At 40.7% G+C, this 20,706-nt stretch overlaps 2 protein-coding genes across 7 annotated transcripts in view; both read left to right on the top strand.

Annotated features, from left to right (window-relative positions):
- The window catches only part of cnsta (consortin, connexin sorting protein a), a 24,849-nt gene extending 11,889 nt beyond the window's left edge, over positions 1-12,960 (top strand). For all 5 annotated transcript variants that reach the window (XM_031846677.1, XM_031846676.1, XM_031846673.1 and 2 more), the window contains 6 exons: positions 1,734-1,755; positions 1,990-2,056; positions 3,020-3,579; positions 4,029-4,241; positions 9,032-9,185; positions 9,401-12,960. In XM_031846677.1, coding sequence (XP_031702537.1) covers positions 1,734-1,755; positions 1,990-2,056; positions 3,020-3,579; positions 4,029-4,241; positions 9,032-9,185; positions 9,401-9,609 — 1,225 coding nt within the window. In that variant the 3' untranslated portion in view covers positions 9,610-12,960. The remainder of the gene's footprint in view (positions 1-1,733; positions 1,756-1,989; positions 2,057-3,019; positions 3,580-4,028; positions 4,242-9,031; positions 9,186-9,400) is intronic.
- A 353-nt stretch (positions 12,961-13,313) lies between these two features.
- Positions 13,314-20,706, top strand: part of smyd3 (SET and MYND domain containing 3) — a 73,864-nt gene continuing 66,471 nt past the window's right edge. Inside the window, exon 1 of one of the 2 annotated variants that reach the window (XM_031846244.1) lies at positions 13,314-13,562. In XM_031846244.1, the coding sequence (XP_031702104.1) occupies positions 13,402-13,562 (161 nt within the window). In that variant the 5' untranslated portion in view covers positions 13,314-13,401. The remainder of the gene's footprint in view (positions 13,563-20,706) is intronic. The other variant, XM_031846243.1, reaches the window with a different exon arrangement.

Genomic DNA, 20,706 nt, shown 5'->3' with positions numbered 1-20,706 from the left:
TGTGTGTGTGTGTGTGTGTGTGTGTGTGTGTGTGTGTGTGTGTGCTCTTTAATGGCTCACAATACCATGTGTATTTGCACAGTAGTGCACGGAAAATTTGAGGTGTGCATATAATTCTCAGCTCTACATGCATCGGTGCACACAACTGTTACGCATTGTCCGTGAGACTCATTCTATTGACACTTTTCACACACTCTCCCGGCACACGTTCATTTTGTCATGCGGTGAAAATTTATAAGAGGTCTCTGACGGCGCACAGACAGACAGACGAGACAGAGCAGCACAGCGCAACGGCACCGTAAAACACTGCGATCAAGTGGACCATCCATTCGGAAAACCCGGCCAGCTGCTGGCTAGATTTTGTCTGTAGGAGCTGAAGCTGGATCCAAAAAGGTTGTAGGAAAACTCGTATTTCAGCAATATTTTCTCACATTTTATATACCAAATAAAACTATTAGTAAAGAAGTCCTAATGTGATAAAAATGTGTTGGGAGCAATGAATTTCTGTTCAAACTGTCCTGACTATGACATAAGTAGTTCTACTGTACATAACTGTAGTGGGAAAGTCAGCACAAATTACATTGTTACAGACTGAACATGTCTTCATTTGACTACTCTCATATATTAAATTAACAAGTTATTTTAGTGTACATGTTTGGGGAAAATTAATGGGAACATAAGCTCAATTTACATTACAATTTTCATAGTTTCCTCATATCTGAAGGAAGAATATGTAACACTGATGGCCACTGTTTTAAATGGATACTGCAGGCCAAATTCAAAAATATTGGAGAGAGTTGTCTCTCTTCGCCCTTCTCCCCAGATTCAAAGCTCACGGGGGTTGCCAGGTAGAGGACGCTGAACTGGGCAGAGCGCTAGACAAGTAAACTAAATTTGAACACATTCATATGACCGTGTCAAATTTGATGTGATTTCATTATCTGACTCCAAACTAACTTGAAAAGTCAGACCGTGACCGCGGTGAAGGTGCCAAGAAAGAAGGACAAAAATAACCAAACTAAATGATGCAGTAAAACAACTTTTTTGGTGCTGGTAAGATAAAACAAAAACCACAAGAGGATAGCAATATGTACTTCATCTTGTTCGATTACTAAAAGGTTGGGGGCCATATTTTAAAAACCACAAACCAGTCCAACATATTGGGAGTCAGAGTATAAGTGTATCAATATCAATATCAATGTGACGTGTGTCTGTTGTGGAGTGTGCTCATGCAAGTGTAACAAATTAGTCGAGGGAAGCCCACCTTGACATTTTTCAATATTTAATAAGAAGTGTCAGATAGACAACACACTTTCTCAAACCATACACACCTGCTTAATTTGTATGTTCCCAGACAGTGTGTGTGTGTGTGTGTTTGTTTGCCTGACTGTCTATAAGCATGTATATCTTTGTGTGTGGTGAGCTCTACAGTGATAGTTTAAACATATGGCCCTCTGCTGCTGCTGCTGCACTTTCAGACATTTGAGCCATCACGCTGCTGAGGTTTCACTTCTCTTAACTCATGCACGCACAATCTCACACACACACACACACACACACACACACACACATACATACGTGTTGTAGTAGCCAGGGAAATGTGTTCGAGCTAATATTAGGTTGAAAAGAGTAGAGCAGGGTCACTCATCTCTCTCTTCTTCAAACCAAGAACAGACCTTCAATACGTTCACCATCTCACTCCGTCTCTCTCTCTCTCTCTCTTCTGTTCATAGACCAGGAGCCAGAGATGCTGTGGTAAGACATTCATCATTTTGGTGTGAATGTACATACATATAAGATGAAGGCAGAATGAATGTGTGTTTGCATTTCAAGTGACTCACTGATGTCTTGGTAAAATCTCTATTATGTGTAAAGGGTGTACACCTGTTAGTTTAGTGTGCGTGTACCCAATTGGATACAATTTTAAATAATTACTAAACTGTAGTGTATGTACATGTACTACATATATTTATTTGTGTGTGTGTACAGTGTGCATCTCTGGACCTTTTGAGGCCTACGTTTGAAGAAGGTGGTGCACTGCCTTTGTGTACTTCAGGTGAGTGAGTAGGTGGATTAATGTCAAAGTAGGAAGTCCACTTACTGGCTTTACTTAGCTTCCAACCGAAAAGAGTCTTCGGCCGCATATCCTGATTTAAGTTGAACGTTTCACAAACCGTTAGTAAGTGGACCTTAAATGAGCTCAATACGGAATTCAGAACTAATGTATGATTGAGGAATCTCCTCCGTATGGCTCTAAACATTGGGACGGCTGATGGACTTGTTATCGGATCAAGAAAACTTGTACCTGTTCACTGGTGGTGCTGCTCTCCATACTGACTCAAGGGTCTCGCTAAAAGACAAAATAAACATGTTTTGTCAACACAATAGCATTGACACACTTCTGTATACTCTGATTATCACATATAATTTGACTTTAAGGGTGTACTTGACACTTCAGTGTTGCCCAGACTTACTTTACTTTGACTTTACTTTGCTGGGTTCCACTCTAGACATACTGTCTGCTTTGTGTTTGTTTGTGTGCCACATGTAGCATTTGTGGACACCTTGCTGTGGTTTAATGTGTATTTTAAAAGTTTGCGAAAAGATTATTTTGCACCGTTGGCTGTGAGCCGCCGGCTCGCTGACACCATGTTGAGTCCGTTGACAGGCAGTCATCTCGGATCTTGCACCTTTAAAAAAATCTAAGACTGATACATACACAAGTTTCAAGTAATGAATACATGGAAAATGAGATGCAAGCAGCTCCCAATGCAATGTACACTTTTTAAGTGTAACTGCTGAAAAGATGTTTTTTAAGGTTTTATGTCGGTCTGTTGAGCCCCTTGGGTTTGTATTTGAGAGTAGTTCTCCCTGCATATAGCAATGAAATCACTGTCAATGTAGATCATTCATTGATGATTCTAGTGACATCAACTAGGAGAGGAAGGCCCACATGGACTAATGGCTTCAAAAACAACACACTCTCCTTTTCTACTCTCTGTGTCTCTTTTTCATCCAGTCCATCAGGTTGACGAAGGGATGGAGCAGAGAGCTCAAGACCCCTCGCGTTATCAGAGCAGCCATCCAGTGATCCCTTCCATTGATTTGACTGATGGGCTTTATTCCCCTGAGATTTCAGAAAAGGACAGACGGTCAGACCCACTCAGGGAAGTAGAGGGCAGGGTCTGTTTCCTTGGAGATCAGCTGACTGACAAGCACGGCAGCAACAGAGAGGGAGGAGTGGCAGAAGGAGGGGTAGAATACACCACTTCAGTCAGAGGAAATGGAGGACACCCCTCTACAGCTGGAGAAATGGATCAGTCCAAACCCGCAGAGCAGCAGGGAGGAGATTTAGGTCTCACACAGGAAAAGGAGGCAAAAGGGGACGAAGAAGAGAGGGAGGTGGAGGAGGCAGCCGAGGCTTTGGAGATGGAAGATGAGGGAGAGGAAGAAGAGGAGAGGAAGAAGGAAAAAGACTCTGCTCTGTGTCACAAAGCTCTCCCAGTGGAGACTCTGACCAGTGGGGCAGATGTGGAGCAACAACAGCTGCAACAGGAGGCCCTACATGAGGAGAACCAGGTACATATCAGAATTTAGAAAGAAATGCAATAATGTTGTAAAGTCTGTTATTTACGTTGACTGTGAGTTCCTAGTTTGTTTGTTTAGTTTGTTTGTTTTTCCTGAAATGACTTGCCAGTTAAAGTGTGTCAGGACCCGTATCCTAAATCATATTTGTTTTCTTCTGTTTATTAGGTTAGCATTGCTTCAGGCTTTTGAGCCATGATGGTTATTACAGCTCATGCTAACTACTTAGTTCCTCTATATGTTTTAAACCATTGTTGCTATTGCCAATAAATAAAATGTATCACTTCCTTAAAAACAACAACCGTCCCTTCATTTAACAGCTTTCACTAACATACGTAGCTTTTAATGGCTTCAATCCGAAATAGAGACCGACAAATTGTATTACTGTCTCCATTGCTCTATATTGTTATGCAATTTATAACTGCACTTCATTATCACTGCAGGAGAGCGCTAAAACCTGCCTGCACCAGGAGGCCCCCCTTCCTCAGGAGGCTCACGAGCAGGAGCAGAGTGAGGAGGTGAAAGAGGAGGAAGAGTATGAGGAGGAGGAGGAAGAAGAGGAGGAGGAGGAGTACGACGACGAAGTAGAGCAAGTTGACATCGTCAAAGAAGCTTCCTCACTGGACGACATGGCTAAACACATCACTGTAGAGCAGGTGTGTACACTATCATTCTTTGCTGTGGATGAGTAAGGGAGAGTAACCTTGTCAGACTTCTCATTTGTTTAGCAAGTTATGTTACATTCATTTAATGTGTTGGGTATTTTTGGCAGTCCTAATGGTATTACGTAGCCATTACCGGGATACCTCAGAGTACGGATTTGTTTTGTAGATATGCAGACATTTAAACCTTTTATACCAATAGAATTAGACATTTAGAGAAAAGTAGAGAACTGGTAATGTCACGCAATGTGTCATGCACCTGCAATTTTAGCATCAAGCAGGATTACTGTGTTATTAATCCAATAAAATAAACATTTTCTTTTCCTTTCGATTCGTTTTAACTTAGTTTTGGGAATAAGTAACGGCCATGACTGTCGGCCTTTGGCAATGGACACCGGCCATCCCTAACGGGTACCTCAATCAGGTTTAATATCTATATCTATTAAAGCTTCTATTTTACAGTAATTCAACATTGATTGTGTCATTGGTTGGCTTTTGCTCATGTACTGGTTTCTGAATAATTTTCATAGTTAAAGAGGGAAGAGGGAGAGACATCAATGATAGAGATGTTTACATGGAGCAGAGACGGAGAGAACTGAGGCACAATGGTAACCGGAGGAGTGGCCTGCTTTTATCAAAGACAGGATGCAGAGCAGCCAGGGAGATGTTTTTTAAGCAGTGGTACCTCTAGCTTTTGGACGTAGCAGGACATTTTGGGTTGGGATGGGTCTGCTGAATGCGCAGAACAGAAACATATCAAATTATGAGGAAACTAACTATAAACTGGGTGCGTATTGTGTCTGGATGCATTTTTTACTACAGACTTAATAAGCTTTTAAAAATATTTGACTCATAGCACAAAGAAATTCTCACATCTGCTTCCAATTTAAAGGTTCATAAACTGTTTAGTCCCCAATATAGAAGTTAGTACTAATCTGTGATCAGTCATTCAGTTGTAACATTTGTTATTCAGCTCTGCACACGTTTTCAGATGACTTGATTTTGGACAGAATTGGTTGATAGTGTTTCTGTGTCAGGCAGCATGTGGGTGACTACGTTATGACTACATGTTAAGTGAAGTTAAGCTGAAGTATTGCAAAATAAGACAAGCTCTCTGCCTGGCCTTGGTAGGTTACACTTTGTGCAAAGTTCATTTGCAATCGTTTGTATATTTTTTCAGCTCTTTTGCGTTGAGTGTGAAATGATGGTTGGAGGTCTAATATGCAACCTTTCTCATCCAGAAGCCGTGCCTGATACCGCATGACTATATACTGAGTGTATATATCAGTGGTCACTAATAGGCGGACCGCGATCCGGACCCAGACCCTGTCCTATCCGGACCCGGACGTATAACTGATGGAGAATTATACATTTTGGCGGAGCGCTTCTATTTTAACCTGCGCAGCTTTTCTAGCCTTTACGGCTCTCGGTCAGCAGTCCAGGAAACGCACCGACCAATTAGGCTACACGAGTTGTAAATCATCTCACGTGATGCTACTCAGCCAATCGAATATGTGTATTCCAAAATGCATCGTGAGTCGAGAGACGGGGAGAGAGAGCAGTGGGAGAAGCAGTTTCACACGGCGAGTGGACCTCGAAAACAGAGCTTTTAACAAAGAATGGACGGACTCTTATTTGTTCATTCTTCCTGCTGGCGCTACTAAACCACTCTGCCTCATGTGTTCAGATACTAAATATTATCAGATATTAAACGCACCGATGTGTAACGCCACCACGAGACCAAACATAACTCTTTTGAGCAAACACTCAAGTCTGAACTGAGGGCAAGATGTTGAGATGTGTAGAGATAGTTTATTATAAAGTTGACTGAGACCGTTATGATGTGAAATGGATTAAACAAAACAGAAGAAATAAGTTAACTCCAGCCAAACTCTTTCCTTTTTCATTTTCATTCATTTTTCTAAAATCAGGCACTTTCTTTTAAGATGCATTTTTTTCAAAAGTTGTCTTTTGTGTATTTTATTTTTAGATGGAGCCCTTATTTTACTTGAAATGAGAGAACATTTATTTATGTATTTCTATGTATTATTTATAATCCATCCAGTTAAATTTGAAAACTGAGAATAATAATTGTTATAATATAAGTGATGTGTACTTTCTTTATTTGATTTGGCAGTTGTTGACTACACACATACGTTGTTACTATATACATGGCACTAAATAGCGCAAATTAGATATTATTGTAATGATCCGGACCTTTGCACGAGGAGATTTTCTCAATCTGCACCTTTTGGAGTTTTAATTGAATACTCCTGTGATAGACCTTCACGTCAACAGAAGTTCACATCCCAGCATAACTAAGATGGGTTGGGAGCCCCCCAGGAAGCCTGACCACAATCGAATGAAATAAAATGAAATATCTTTATAAGAAATTAGCGCCATGCTACGTCGTCAGAGTGAAATCTGACAGTCTGCCTCAGAGCTGTCCAGGTGTCTTCTGTGGAGTTGTTGAAAACAGTAGGGACAGGTTTAATTCAATTCAATTTATTTTTGTATAGCCCAAAATCACGAATCACAAATTTGCCTCAGAGGGCTTTACAATCTGTACACATCCTCTGTCCCAGGACCCTCACATCGGAACAGGAAAAACTCCCCCAAAAAACCCTTCAACAGGGAGAAAAGAGGGAGAGACCTTAGGGAGAGCAACAGAGGAGGGATCCCTCTCCCAGGATGGACAGAAGTGCAACAGATGTGTACAGAATGAACAACATTTACAGAGTTACAACACATTCAGTGCATATGACAGAACCACGGCAGGAGGCAAGACCAGGGTCCAGGTATCAACAGGATCCATGGAAACCTGTGAGGAGAGAAAGCTCAGAGACTCCGGTGAAGAAGCAAAGTTAGTAATGAGCATTATTGGTGATAAAAATAGTAATGCGAGTAATTATAAAAAAGATATTAAGAGTGGGAGTCAGCAGGGCCATGGCAGGAGGAAGGTCCAGGGTCCAGGGTCCAGTCTACCATTGTGAGATGTGTAAAACCACTTCGCTGCCACCAACTTCTGAGACGCCCTCTTGTCAGGGTGCGACAGCTCATGAATAGCGTTGAAGACCTGTTGTCTCCATTCGTCGGGAACAACCGGCCGTGGCTGGCCTGTGGAGAAGTCACACAGGAGCGTAGCACCAGTTTCGCCAAACGGGGCCACCTCCAAACGCTGTCCCGTAAGTGACCGGCCTCTATTCTTGTATAACTGGGTGAACCAACGATCTCCAGCCATCTTGTCATAGTCCAATCCTAACTTGACAGCCCCGCTGACGGCCCTGGAGAGACTTTTAATTTCGTTTCACCAGGTTTTTGCTGAAAGCCTGTGAAAACCTGGTGAAATGAAATGAAAAGTCTCTCCCGTTTGGCGAAACTGGCGCTACGCTCCTGTGTGACTTCTCCACAGGCCAGCCACGGCCGGTGGCTGGCCTGTGGAGAAGCCACATTACACAAATGTGTCTATTGCTTTGCAGATTGCAGATATTTTAAATCATACATGCAACAAGTCACAACAAAAGTTTAAGCTGTTGCAAGTAACTCCACAAATGATCCGTTTAACATTGTTAAGCTGTCTATGTTTGCAAATGCATATTTAAATGCTAATATAGTGCATCCCGTGTACTGTGTGGTAACTATAGACACACCCAAATCTCACCTGCACCTGAGTTTGGGAATTAGTCAGTTGATGGATGTAAGACTTTAAAACGGTTTTGAACTGAATTATTTGGTGGATAATAGTTATTAAGACAAATAATAATAAGTCTTTCTATTAATTATTTTTTGTTTGCGTGACACCTTTCACTGCTCTGATTGGGAGAAGAGATTACCAAATTTGCATTTTACTGCTATGACTTTTTACGATGTACTATCTATAACGTTTTTATGACTTTTTTGAGATAATATACTCTGACTTTATTCGACATGCTATACTACTTATAGAGACGTATTTATGACTGAGAGGAATAGAGCTGAAACAAGTGGTTTCAATAACCACGGATAAAGTCCCTGCACACAAATGTCTCTTTTTAGAAGATAAGAATATAATATTGTGGCTTTTTTGGGTGACACGACTTCACACCTGAATGAACTGAATTTAAAGCTGCAGGTCAATTCAGTTCATCTTTCTAAAGTGAAGTACTTTATTTTAAGATGCACCATTTTTAAAAGCTTTCTGTTTTGTAACTTATTCTTTAATCCAGTCCATATTTTAATTTCTTTAAATTCATGTATTTGATTATTAATTATAATTCATCCAGTTCAATTTGAAAACTGACAAATATTGTTGAGATATTATTCAATTGCACTTTCTATCATTTATTTTACAGCCAGTTGTTGACTACATACAGACGGTAATACAACTGTTCGGCTACTTCAATACATATGGTACTAAATCATTGCGCAAGTTAGACATTATTGTGATGTTCCGGACCTTTGCGTGAGGAAATTCTCTCGAAGTGGACCTCGGTGAATTTTAATTGAATACCCCTGGTATATATACTGACAGTGAATCTGTTGGAGGGAGTGTTGATAGTGAGATTTAAAGTTGAATATGGCTGACTGCGAGACATACTGACACCTGGTGGACATGGCTGGTGAAGTGCACCCTTTATAAAACACATACACTACGTTGCTATTGTTTGTGTATGAAGATGAAAAGACGGATCAAACTGTATTTTTGAATAAATTAGAGGGAAGAAGAGATTCTGCTATGTGGATGTATGTGTCTATGCATTCTAACATCTCATTGTTTGTTTGTTGTTGTTGTTTTTGCTTGTCAGATATCCCCTGCTTCTGGCCTTGTCTCCATATTGAAGAAGCGGCGCGTTTGTGTGGACAACATGAGTGTGTCTGCCATCTCTGAGACCCGACCTGACGAACTCCCTGCCAAAAGACGTGTCCGCTTCAAAGTCCCTGATGATGGCTATGAGCAGGGTGTGTTTGTGTGTTTATTGCCTACGAGTCAGAGATTTGTATCTCTCCATAAACATGGAACATGAACTAATGTATTGACTCATTATAAGTGAGCTAATTTGCAACAACGTTATTGTCAAAAATAGTAGATGAATTTCTCTGGTCTTCACTATTAATCTAATGCTCTTTAACTTCCATCCAACTACATCTCTCCCTCTGCCTCTCTTTCTCTGTAGATGTCGGCGGTGGAGACTCCTGCCTGCTTCTCTTCCTGCTTTGTCTGGTTACTGTAGTGATCAGTGTCGGTGGCACCGCTCTGTACTGTGCCCTGGGAGATGCCCACTCCTCAGTCTGTCAGGACTTCTCCAGAAATGCAGACTTCTACGTTGGCCAGATACAGAGCGGGATAACTCAAATTCAACATTGGTTTGCTCCCGGCTCATAGCGGCATGCAGTTTGTCAACATTGTGGAGCCACTGGCCTTACTGTTTATCACTGTAGGCTCCGGCAGTCCCTGCTACTTCCTGGGACAATGTTCCATGAGGTAATGGTGCCGGGCAGCTACTACAGTCCCTGCCGCTATGTGAAGCAAGTGGCTATTATGCTGCCTAATTGGCTAAACAGTTTTATCAGATGTGGTTGGCATTTGTAAGCCTGCTCTACTGCATTTTTAATGCTCTTTGAATCCAATCCCAGGGTTCATTGAGCCTAAAAGTCATAGGTCAGATGTCCTTTACAACACTCGTTTGAAAGGGAAAGTAGAACAGAGAGAGAGAAAGAGGATGAATGGAGACTGTATAATAGCAGAGGAAGAAGTGACCCACACTTCGCTCTACCCTCTCCAGATTAAATAGGTTATAAATTCTCAATGTGACACTCAAGTGTCCTGTTGAACTAGCTGAGTGCTGTCTCCGCACACATGTTCACCGTCAGCCAGTGAAGCTTCTAAAGTCACTGGCAGATGAATCCCCCGTGACTGGATACATGCTCTCACTGACTTTTCCGAGACTCGACTCCCTAATTTAAGAATAAGAACTAAATAATAAAGGCTGTAAAAAAAAAAAAAAAAAAAAAGAAAAAAAAGAAAAGTATAATGTATAGTTTGTTAACAGGGGGGGGGGGCACAGAGATGCTCTCGACACACACTGCACACATGGGTAGTGGCTCAATGGGGATTTTACAAACTGCTGCAACCACTAGTGTTGCTTTTATTGTTGACTTTTTAAAATCACAAATGAAATTTTACAATGAACATACCATTCTGTGGTTTTCTACTTGGAATGAACTCATTATATCTTAATCAACCTTTGAATGAATGTTTGGAGTATAATGTTAAACTTCACTTGTGGGGCATTTGTGTATTATCCGAATTTGACACGAGTGTCCTGTCGCTGCCCTTTTCTGTACAACTTTTTGCAGTGAGCTGACATGGCTGCCACTGGAGACTAAAAAGTCCAAACTACCCCTTTATGGTGTTCAATGAGGTAGACGTAGCTTTGTGTAGCATATGCAAAATGTACAGGAACACAGTGCACCTCTGTAGATATTGTCAGAAGAATGTTTAACATGTTGCACATAAGACTGGTACGATTTTTAAAAAAACATATTGCAATATTTCTACAGGAGTTGTTGGGTTGGTTCTGGACTAAACGTAGACTTTACATGATTAGATTAAAAACTAAATATATTCATATCCACAAACTGTTTTCAGGTTCATCGTGAAAAGTTCATGCCAATGAACATCAGTTATGCACAGATAACCTGGAACAGAAAATACTCAACTCTTAAGCGGGTCTGGCTAAGTATGGAATATTTCTGTGAAAAAAAGATACATGAGAATTGTACAATTAGTTTAGGAACCAATAATTATTCAGTGTGCTCTATATCAGTACGGGCCTTGATGTCGATGGGATCATTTGAAGCTCTGTCTGCCGGTGTGTTTGCTGTTCTTGGGGATTGTGGGCGTCACCCTCAGTGTGTGATAGTCGGTGTTTACCCCTTTTTGTTTTTTCCAAGAAAATTCTTTGCCACCACCTGGTCTCCTTAAAGACTCATTTGCCATTTCTGTTTAAACGTGTGTAATGTGTTACGTCTGCTGAGTCCTGGTTTGATGGAGAAAGAAGTACTTTTTGTGGGTGAAGAACTGATTTCCTAATGAGATGGAGAAAAGACTGTCCTAGAAAGAGGCTAACACTTTGTCCATGAAACCAATACTTTATTCTCACATCAGTGCTTTAACTCTTATTTCTAGTCATTTGAAAGCAAAGTACTTGGGTTGTTTTACTGCTTAAACTCACTTTTTTGCCTCCTCAGGCATCCATACTTTGTGTCATTTCAACATGTTGCAATGTTTGTTGTCCTGTTGATTATCTTTCCTTTGGATGCCATGAAACCACATATCTCACAAAGTTCTTAATTGTCAGGATGTAAAGACAAAAAACTAATTTAAAGAGCAGGGATTCAAGTGTCTTAATTATGCATTTATGATAGACAACATGGTTTCATCTTAAACTTTCTCTCATGGTGTGTCACTTACAAAACAAAAACCTGAGCGTTTGTTTGAGATATGAGGTCTCCCGGGATGCAATGTGTAGTAGATTGATTCTTGTTTTTATTTGCACATGTCGTCTGGCTGGTTCAGATGACCGTCACTCAGAAAACCTCATATTTAATCTTCTAGATGATTTTAATAATTTATAATACGAGGGATGTCTAGTGCAGGTGGTTAAGAACAAAAGGGTGCATTTGTTTTCTGTGCTTTGTGATTATTGTCGTTATACATCGGATAGCTTTTTCATCTTGTTTCATCATTGTTTTGACAGAGAATTGAATTTCCTTTTCTATAATCTAACTCCTCTGAATAACAACATCTGGGTTGTTTATTTTTCATTAATTTTTAGTAATCAATAATCAGTTAAAAATATTCATGACTTTTCTAAATGTAAGCGTTGGATATATTTTAATTTGTTTGCCCAATTGTTTTTTAAAGAACATTCAGAAATGAATGAATATAAAGTCATGTTCTTTGTGTATGAATCAGTACTATGTACCACTATTATGAGCCTGAAGAAAGGTGTTTTATGAATAGTTTGATGAACTCTTTCTCTTTGTTCTTAAAGATTGTAATAAGGAGATGAGTTTTGTTTATTTTCTTCCCTGTTATGTCTCCCGTTAAAGCCATTGAAAAAAAGTTGTTTGCGAGTCTCTAATCTGTCTGTTCTGCAACAATACTGGTATCGTATTCAGACATTTTGAACCTTATGTGAAAACTAGCAGCAATACATTTAGTTGGGATGACATCATTTCGCAGAAAAGACTCATACCTTACGAACAGTAGCCGAGTTGATTTGCTGTGACCACTTTCATGGTTTTCAAGTTTGATCTTCAGAGAAAAAAAAAATCCCTTTTATGTACAGGCAATGTGCTAATCCAAAGCAACATGGAGGACGTAATGAATAGATTAACACTTTCAAGGACTGTGGTCACACACTTATATTGTGAATATAATAAAATGTCCTGCTGTTAATTTCCATGTATCTCAATAGTATAATAAGTCTTCTCTGACACAGGATGCATGTTTACATTTGCTGGAAAATAAACCCACTTTATGAGTCTGAGCTAACATACATTTAGATATACCATTAGATATTAAATCAACTGTAAACCAAGTGTTTGTTCATTCTTCGTTTTATGTTGCCAGTTACCTACTTAAAACTAATTATAATCGTTTATTCTTTGGCCATTTAGGGTATTGATATTGATCGCAATAATTTTCTTCAAAATAATACTGTTCACATTGAAATAAAGTGTGAGGCTTCGGGAATTAATTTATTGTAATATCAAATATCAGTTTGATGAAAACATTGAAATGTGATTAGTATTCATTGAGATCAGATGGAAGAGGATGTTTGTATTCAATATTCATGGCTAAATACTAAAGGTGTAAGATAACCTAATTTCATTTAATGAAGAATAACATTCATTAATTGTACCTTTAGTGGTGGAAGAAGTATTAAGTATAAGTAAAAGCAGAAACAACCCAACTGAAATTACTGCAGTACAAGTAAAGGTCCTAAAAGCATTACTTATGTAAAAGTGTATAAGTGGTATCATCAAGTATCAAAATGACGAAGGTGCGCAAGTATATGTGACGCCATGACGCACCGTGTGCGTCTATTACGTTGCGGATGTAAACACTGCTCAGTTCACGTGGAGGGAAAACCGGGAAGCCCTGACCATGCCACCGAAGCTGGAGCGTTTCGTTAGTCCGGGAAAAGGTAACGGTCTGCGGGCGACCGTGCGGATCAAGAGAGGAGAGCTGGTGTACTCCGCCGAGCCGCTGGCGTGCTGCGTGTCCAACAAACTGTCCAGAGATGTCTGCCACCACTGCTTCTCACGGTGAGACAGGCGGTCCTCGGACACACGAGCGTCCTGTTTTTAAAAAGCAAAGCGCGGTAGTTTAATATTCTGCGTGGGCTGCAGTTAGGGGAATCAGGACGTGTTTGTGGCTCATGTCTGAGTGACGTCAGATAAAGTCGTTTGATATTTTCGCTTGCACCACACTCTTGTATATGATACAGTCTGTACGGGATGAGCAGCGGAGGCTCAAGGAGATACGTTTTTGAATCTGTAGCTACATTGGTACACGTCGTTTATACATTGGTAGATGCAGCCATGTTGTTAGACTGGTCACTAGATGGCACCATTGCTCTTTCATGGTTTCAGAGGCGGCAGGAAGGCACAAGAGAGCTGACACACTAATTGCAATTCTATAAATCCAACTGTAAAACGTGAATATGATTGCGGATGACAACCTGCAGACGTGAACAGTTTCTTCTGCACAAACATGGGTGGGCAGGCTTATCGTGGTAACAAGTAGCTCTGGTGAAACTGAATATTAATATTAATGTGGAGATGCGTTGGGGAAAGAAAATGCTTCTCAATGTAAGTGACTGTATGTAGAAGGGCTGGGTGCAAGGCTAACACTATCAAGTTCACTGCGTGGCTGCTGTAGTTTAGCAGTATCATTAATTCTTACGTTGTTTTAGATGTTATCTATTTATTGAAACCGTCTATTAGCTGATGCAGGTCTTCAGTTGAGTGCTGCTTTATTACCAGAGTTTGATGTTTTGTCTTTAAGACAAAATCTGGTTTCAGGAACTTTAATATTTGTAATATTTTACTCACATAGTGCACATTGCTAACATAGGTTGATAGTGGCCCTGCAGCAGGTAGTGACCATGACTGGGTGCCATGTACTGTGTGAGGATGTAGATTTGTCTGCTGTAAGAGATTTTATAATACTATTTACACCATGACACTGTGTTATCACTTGAACACATCTGGTTGTATTAGGCTAAGCCGTTGTGGGCTTAATACAATTTTGCAAATCAATGTCCAGGACTTCTGGAAATATTGGATTTTTTTAATATGAAGTTTCATATATTTCTTTGACACATCTTCATTGTGATGAAGAAACTTTATTTGTCGTCAGGTGTTTATTTTGTTGGATTACCCAGATGTTCTTGTGTGGTTATTTTTATCGATAAACATTATGCTAATTTGTTTTCATAAAAGTTTACAACATCACTATTTAGATTTAATATCAAATGAAATAGAAAATGATCGCCTATTCTTTCTCAGTACAGACTCTGAATGTAGCACAGATGTCCGGTGGAGCCGTTTTCTGCCTGATGTGAAGATTCGTCCTCCGTTGCATCTCATCTGCTTGTGATCTTTGTCCATCTGGATGCTTAATAGCAGCACTGCTGCTTTCTCTACTGTAGCCAAACCAACTCCATCAAGCTAAATAGATGTATGTGAAGTTAATGAGACTGGAGTTGTACAGAGAGTATCCAGCTGATTTCTGGTGCAGAAACTGCAAGGTGAATGAAGGGTAAGTTACTGTGGGTTACACACGGTATATAAGAGCCTTTGTAGCAAATGAAAGATGATTAATGAGAGCAGTTAATGCAGATAACCTCTGGGAGGATTTAAAGATGAAACGCGTGTCCAATTTAGATTTCCACATGGAGGTAAAGTGTATTCGAGAGCATGATCACTTCAGCAGCAACTGCTCGCTCTGTACTTTCTCCATGTACTCCATTTGAAAAGGAGCATCCTTTCACTTCTTACACGGCGGTACTCTTTGCAGTGTGGCGGGCCTTCTGTGAGCATTAAAGATCATCGTGATTGAGCTCAAAAGTTAAGCTGTATCAGTACAATCTCCGATGGTGTGTACTGTCAGATATCAGACAGTCTTCAGTATGTTTTCAGCTGTTTTTCTGATCTTTACGTTGAGACAAGAACGTTTAAGATGATGGATGTTTGATGAGCGTGAAGGTGAGGATACTGAAACATGGACTTACAGTCAGAAAGCAGCAAGACAGATCTACTTCAATAAGGAGAGATGATAGAGAGAGAGTGTGTGTGTGTGTGTACTTGAACTGTACATGTGACGTGTGCACACATATGTATAGTTGTGTGTTTGAGAGCTGGGAAGTCATTTATTGAGTAAATATACTGAACATTTTCTGGTTGCAGCTTCTCAATCACAAGTATTCCATTGTTCTAGATATTTTATAACTGGGTTTAAGATAATGTACGATTTGGGCCTAAATTTTTATTTATTTTTTTAAATGGGCTCAACAATTCGGCACTTGATAATTTAAATAGAAGAAATTAAAATGATCGATAGTTTCCCTTCTGGACTGAATCTTGGCGGTAGGACTCGAGAGCAAATGTGCGTTGGCTTCGTGTATGTTGCCTGAGGACGGCTCATATTGATTCTTTACTGCATGTGTTCTGTCGGGCGTTAATATATACATTATGTCGGAGCGGATTGTGTTCTGGGTAAATAGAAAAAACAAGCGCACATCGACACACTTCTCTCATTTTTTGGCACACTGCACACAGTATCCAGAGCTGTAATGTCCTGACGCTCCGGCCGAGCTGTACGAGGACGGATCCCGTCACTGGGTTTCTATTACATCGCTGTGTCACTGGGCAAGAAACATGTTTCAGCTACCAAAGTACAGTTTTGTATTTACATGTAGCTCTGAAGAACATCAACTTCATCCTCTGGTAACAAAGTTATTCATTATTTATCCTCAACTGCCCACTGAGACAGATGCTTCCCCCTCAGCCGCTGTGTGGACAGCAGTAGAAGACTTTTGAATGCGTTTCCTCTCAATCACGGACACGTAAGCTCAGTAATTTTGACTGGCTAAAGAATAGCTAACAAATGCCCTGCAGGGATGTAAATGTGGATAATTGCTGCTACATGAAGTAACAGCAGGGCAGTATTGTTTATACAGTGTACTTTGAGTTTATTCCTCCAGCTGCTCCCTTCACACACTGCCAATCATTTCAAACTAGAGTGTGAGGCAACATGAACACGTATCAGTCAGCAGACTTGGGTTTGCATCTATAATTTTTTATGACGTTACCAATCTGTGTGTCTCAAGTCTACAATATGAATTGAATGAGAGCAAAAATTGTTCAAACACTCCTAGTATTGGCTATTGTGTTTAGACTGAAGTTCTCAATAATAATGCTCTTTGTTATGGTTTGTAAAAGTAGCTCCCACATTATTAACATGCACATGCCTTTTGTTCACTGATAAAAACACAAGCTGTGGTTTGATTGTTGAGTTGCTCAGTCGATCCGATTATAACGTAAAAATTTCCAGCCAATCTAACATCAAGACTCTAGGGAGGGCAATGCTGATCTGTTGGTCCAGACTGAAATACCACACACACTCACACACACACTGTTTTATGACTGCTGGCTACAAGCCCTAACATCATAACTTGACATTTATTCAATATCTCAAAGAAGATATCCACCCTCTCACACAGGAGGATCAAGTTATAACAACAGGAGTCAATAATAAATTAAAAGTGTTTGAGCGTCCACTGAATACCATTCTTTTTCTTTGTGCTTGGGGTAAACAGAGGGAAGTGTGGAACGAGACGGAGACCATGTTGTGCAGAGTATGATCATGTTTTTGGGGTATTGAACATGTGTCATGGCTACATCTGCTTGTTGTGTGGCCGACACTAATCAACCTCAGCGTCAGAATGTCTTTTGCACATCGTTTATTGATGTGATATCAGTGAGAGATCTGTGAGTTGTATTGGTGTCACAAAAACAGTTGTAGAACATTGCATTAGGCACACACACACACACACACACACACACACACACACATATACATATACATATACATATACATAAGCAGCCCCAGGCAGATATTGGTCTTCGAGATGTTAAGTGTATTTTCCTGTTTTCACTAAAACACAATTAGTCTCACAGTGACTGAGGGATGAAGAATGTATGCGGATCTGTGAGCGGGCATTTTTTTGGTGTGGCTTTATCTCATTGCAAGAACAACAGAGAGATTCTGTGTGTGTGTGTGTGTGTGTGTGTGTGTGTGTGTGTGTGTGTGTGTGTGTGTGTGTGTGTGTGTGTGTGTGTGTGTGTGCAGGAAATGAGCAGGTGGGGGGGAATCAAAGCTGTAGTTAATTACAGGCCTTGAAGGCTGTATGTAAGTAATGACTGATAAACGCTGAGGGAGTATGCACACACACCTCAGCAGGATTCAAATCGCCAGAGGTCAACAAACAAACAACTATTAGAGGTTCTCAGACTCAGAGAGCGAGGGGGGGGGGATAAGAGATGAACAAAGAGGTAAAATAAACGTTTATTTATCGGGGACAATCCTTAACATTTCAAAAGGCACAAATACAAAGTCAAGATGTTTTTGAAATCCTTCTGCATTGCTTGCTAATTAAGTTGAAACGTGGTGTAACAATCTCTTTGGCGTCAGTGTGTTAATTGTGTTTCCCTGAAGTCCGTTTGAAGTTATTCAGTGGTAAATGGAGCTCTGTGTTATGAATGTATTCATATCAATATATAACCTGCCTTGTTAATCTGGTTGTTTTGACCACATGATCTCACATGCCAGTTGTGTTTCATGTTACTGTTGTGAATTGTTTTGTGGTCAGTAAGGAGTCAGCTCATGACGTTCCTATGAAAACATAACGAGGTGACTTCAAGGTTTGAGCTTCATTAATGACCCAAACATGTTGTAAACTAAACACCAAAACATCTGGAGGGGGAAAGGAAACACTGCATGTCCACTGTCTGAGCTGTTAACCAGATGAAGGTGGTTGGAGGATTGTATTCTCGCCCCGATTCCATCATCATCTATTACTTCCTGTTCATGATTGGTAAGTTGCATCGCTGCAACACAATAAAGCAGAAAACACTGAGCCATGTGAGGCATGTTTGTTTCTACAAAGCCATTTAAGTGATTAACTTGCAAACTGTTTCAGCTAGAAAATGTCTGCATAGAAACTGAGAGAGTGAATCCCAGTCACGGTGACGATTAAATATGTGCATCGAAACTGTGAGAGGAAGAAGTTCCAGAGCAAGATGGAGGTAGAAGAGAGACGACATACAGTCTCTGTTGGACAGATATCACACACACACACATTCTTTGATGGGTTTTTCTCTGGTTTTGACAGACCAAAGAAGAACTTAGATGTGTTACTCTCAGCTGTCAGGTTGTGTGTGTATTGGTGTGTTAGGCGAGGGGAGCAGGGCGACATTATTTCTGTCAGATGAAGTCTTTTTATTTGACACCAATCTCTCACTCACCGTCTCTTTGGACCACAAAGAAACACACACAGTGCAGACAACAAAAACAAAACATCTAGAAGTTTTGTCTTATTTAGTGCGAGAAACTTTTGATTGAAAGTTGGATAAAACAACTTCCAAAGGGTCTTCATTCTTCAAAAGAACATAAGAAATATTGACAGGCGGTTGACTTGAGAGTTTTGTTCTAATTTCAGCTGGATGTAAATGCCTGTTGGAAGCTGAACTAGTACAAATACGACAAAAAGCACCTCATCAGTATTTGAGATCAACAAACTGATAAATGCATGGAGATGGAGATTATGTCAGTCTTTTCCTCCAGTGTCAACCCAAAGCTGATCCAAGTGTGTTTATGTTAAATACGCAGTGATCAGTGGTCCGGACTGAACGTGTAGAAAGATTTTGGCTGATGTGTTGAATTGTTGATGCAGCAAAGTGTTCATTCGTCGCAAACAGCCAATGTCCCGACTAAACAGACGTTTGCTGTATCTAGGAAGCAACATGCGCACTGATGTAGATACTCAACCTTATTCATTGCTGATGTGTTTTCCTCAATGCCTCATATGCCACTCCTGTAGCCCACACGAGTCTCATTTTTAACATGTAAAACACGTGTTTTAATGCCTTTTGTTTATCTTCTGTCATATGAAAACATCAGATTCGAAGCAGTCAGAGGAATAAAAAGAGTGTGTCGATGAACGACGCGTCTCCACTTCCTCCCACTCTACGGAATTCTACGAAAGTAGCTGCGGTATCGAGGTCCCGCCCACACACCCGCCTGAGCTAATCGCAGGCCGAGCACGGTTACAGCTTGTTGGCGTGAGACACCTGGCTGCTCTGTCTGTCATGTAGTCCATCTTAGTATACATTCTATGGTCCTGGTCATGAAGTCCCAGCTCACCACGGAGCCTCTTTGCTGCTGCAGGCTGTCAGACGAGGAGTCGGACACTTTGGATAGCACCAGAGGAGGTGCTACCAGCAGCTGGTCCAAAAGTAGTTGAGCCAATTTCACATGCACACGTTTATATCGTGCCATGCTGTTATCCTGCGTTGCTCTGTGTACAATGATGCACTGACTGAATGCGAGTCGTCTCCGGGGCTTCCTGACTGATTTCAATCATCAACGTTTATCATTAATGACGGCCGTAATGTTTATGAAGCAGATTCCTAAAACACAGGGATCATATTCTTTTCTTGATTTGAAACATCTTCTCATTTGCTCATCTTTTCACCGATTTTGCATTTAATATTTGCTTCACGTTTTGTCTGAACGCACCTTTAGACAGCTCTGTACGTCACACACTTGGGGGAATATTTTCTCTTCCTTTTTTCACGCTCACACTGCATTATGTTCTTGTCTCGGTTCACTGTCTGTCTTCATTCTATCTTCTGGCACAAACTATCTCTTTGTCAAACATCCACCCCGTCTCTTACTCACGCCCACTTTTTCATACATTTTATCTCATGCTTATGCATGCACCCTCTTTTTCCCCCCTCTTCCCCATGTCGCTTGTGCACACACAAACACACACAGTAACTGATAGGAGTGTATGGATGCAGTGGTATGTGAAGCATACAGATTACTACTTTAGATGCAGTTAGACGAGCCGACAGAAAGAGGAGCTCGAGCAGATGAGAGGAGAGAAAAGGTTCAAAAGGCGAGTCAGCACTCCTCTTTCCCCTCGATTTATCCTCCCATCTGCTACTTCCGACAGCTATATCTTCCTCTCCTCTTTCCCCAGTTTTTCTTCTCATTCACCTCTTTTATTTCTCACCCTTTTCTTCCACCATCTTCTCATCCCTTAGATAGGGGGAGAGAGCCTCTGCCTCATTCCTGATGTAGATTATTTTGCTTGCATCTGCTTCTCTCTCCCCCCCCCCC

Source organism: Anarrhichthys ocellatus, unplaced genomic scaffold, assembly GCF_004355925.1.
Source record: "Anarrhichthys ocellatus isolate YVR2014 unplaced genomic scaffold, GSC_Weel_1.0 scaffold6, whole genome shotgun sequence".
In the NCBI taxonomy this organism is placed as follows: Eukaryota; Metazoa; Chordata; class Actinopteri; order Perciformes; family Anarhichadidae; genus Anarrhichthys; species Anarrhichthys ocellatus.
Note: the sequence above shows the minus strand (reverse complement) of the source record. Positions and strands in the feature narration are given on the sequence as shown.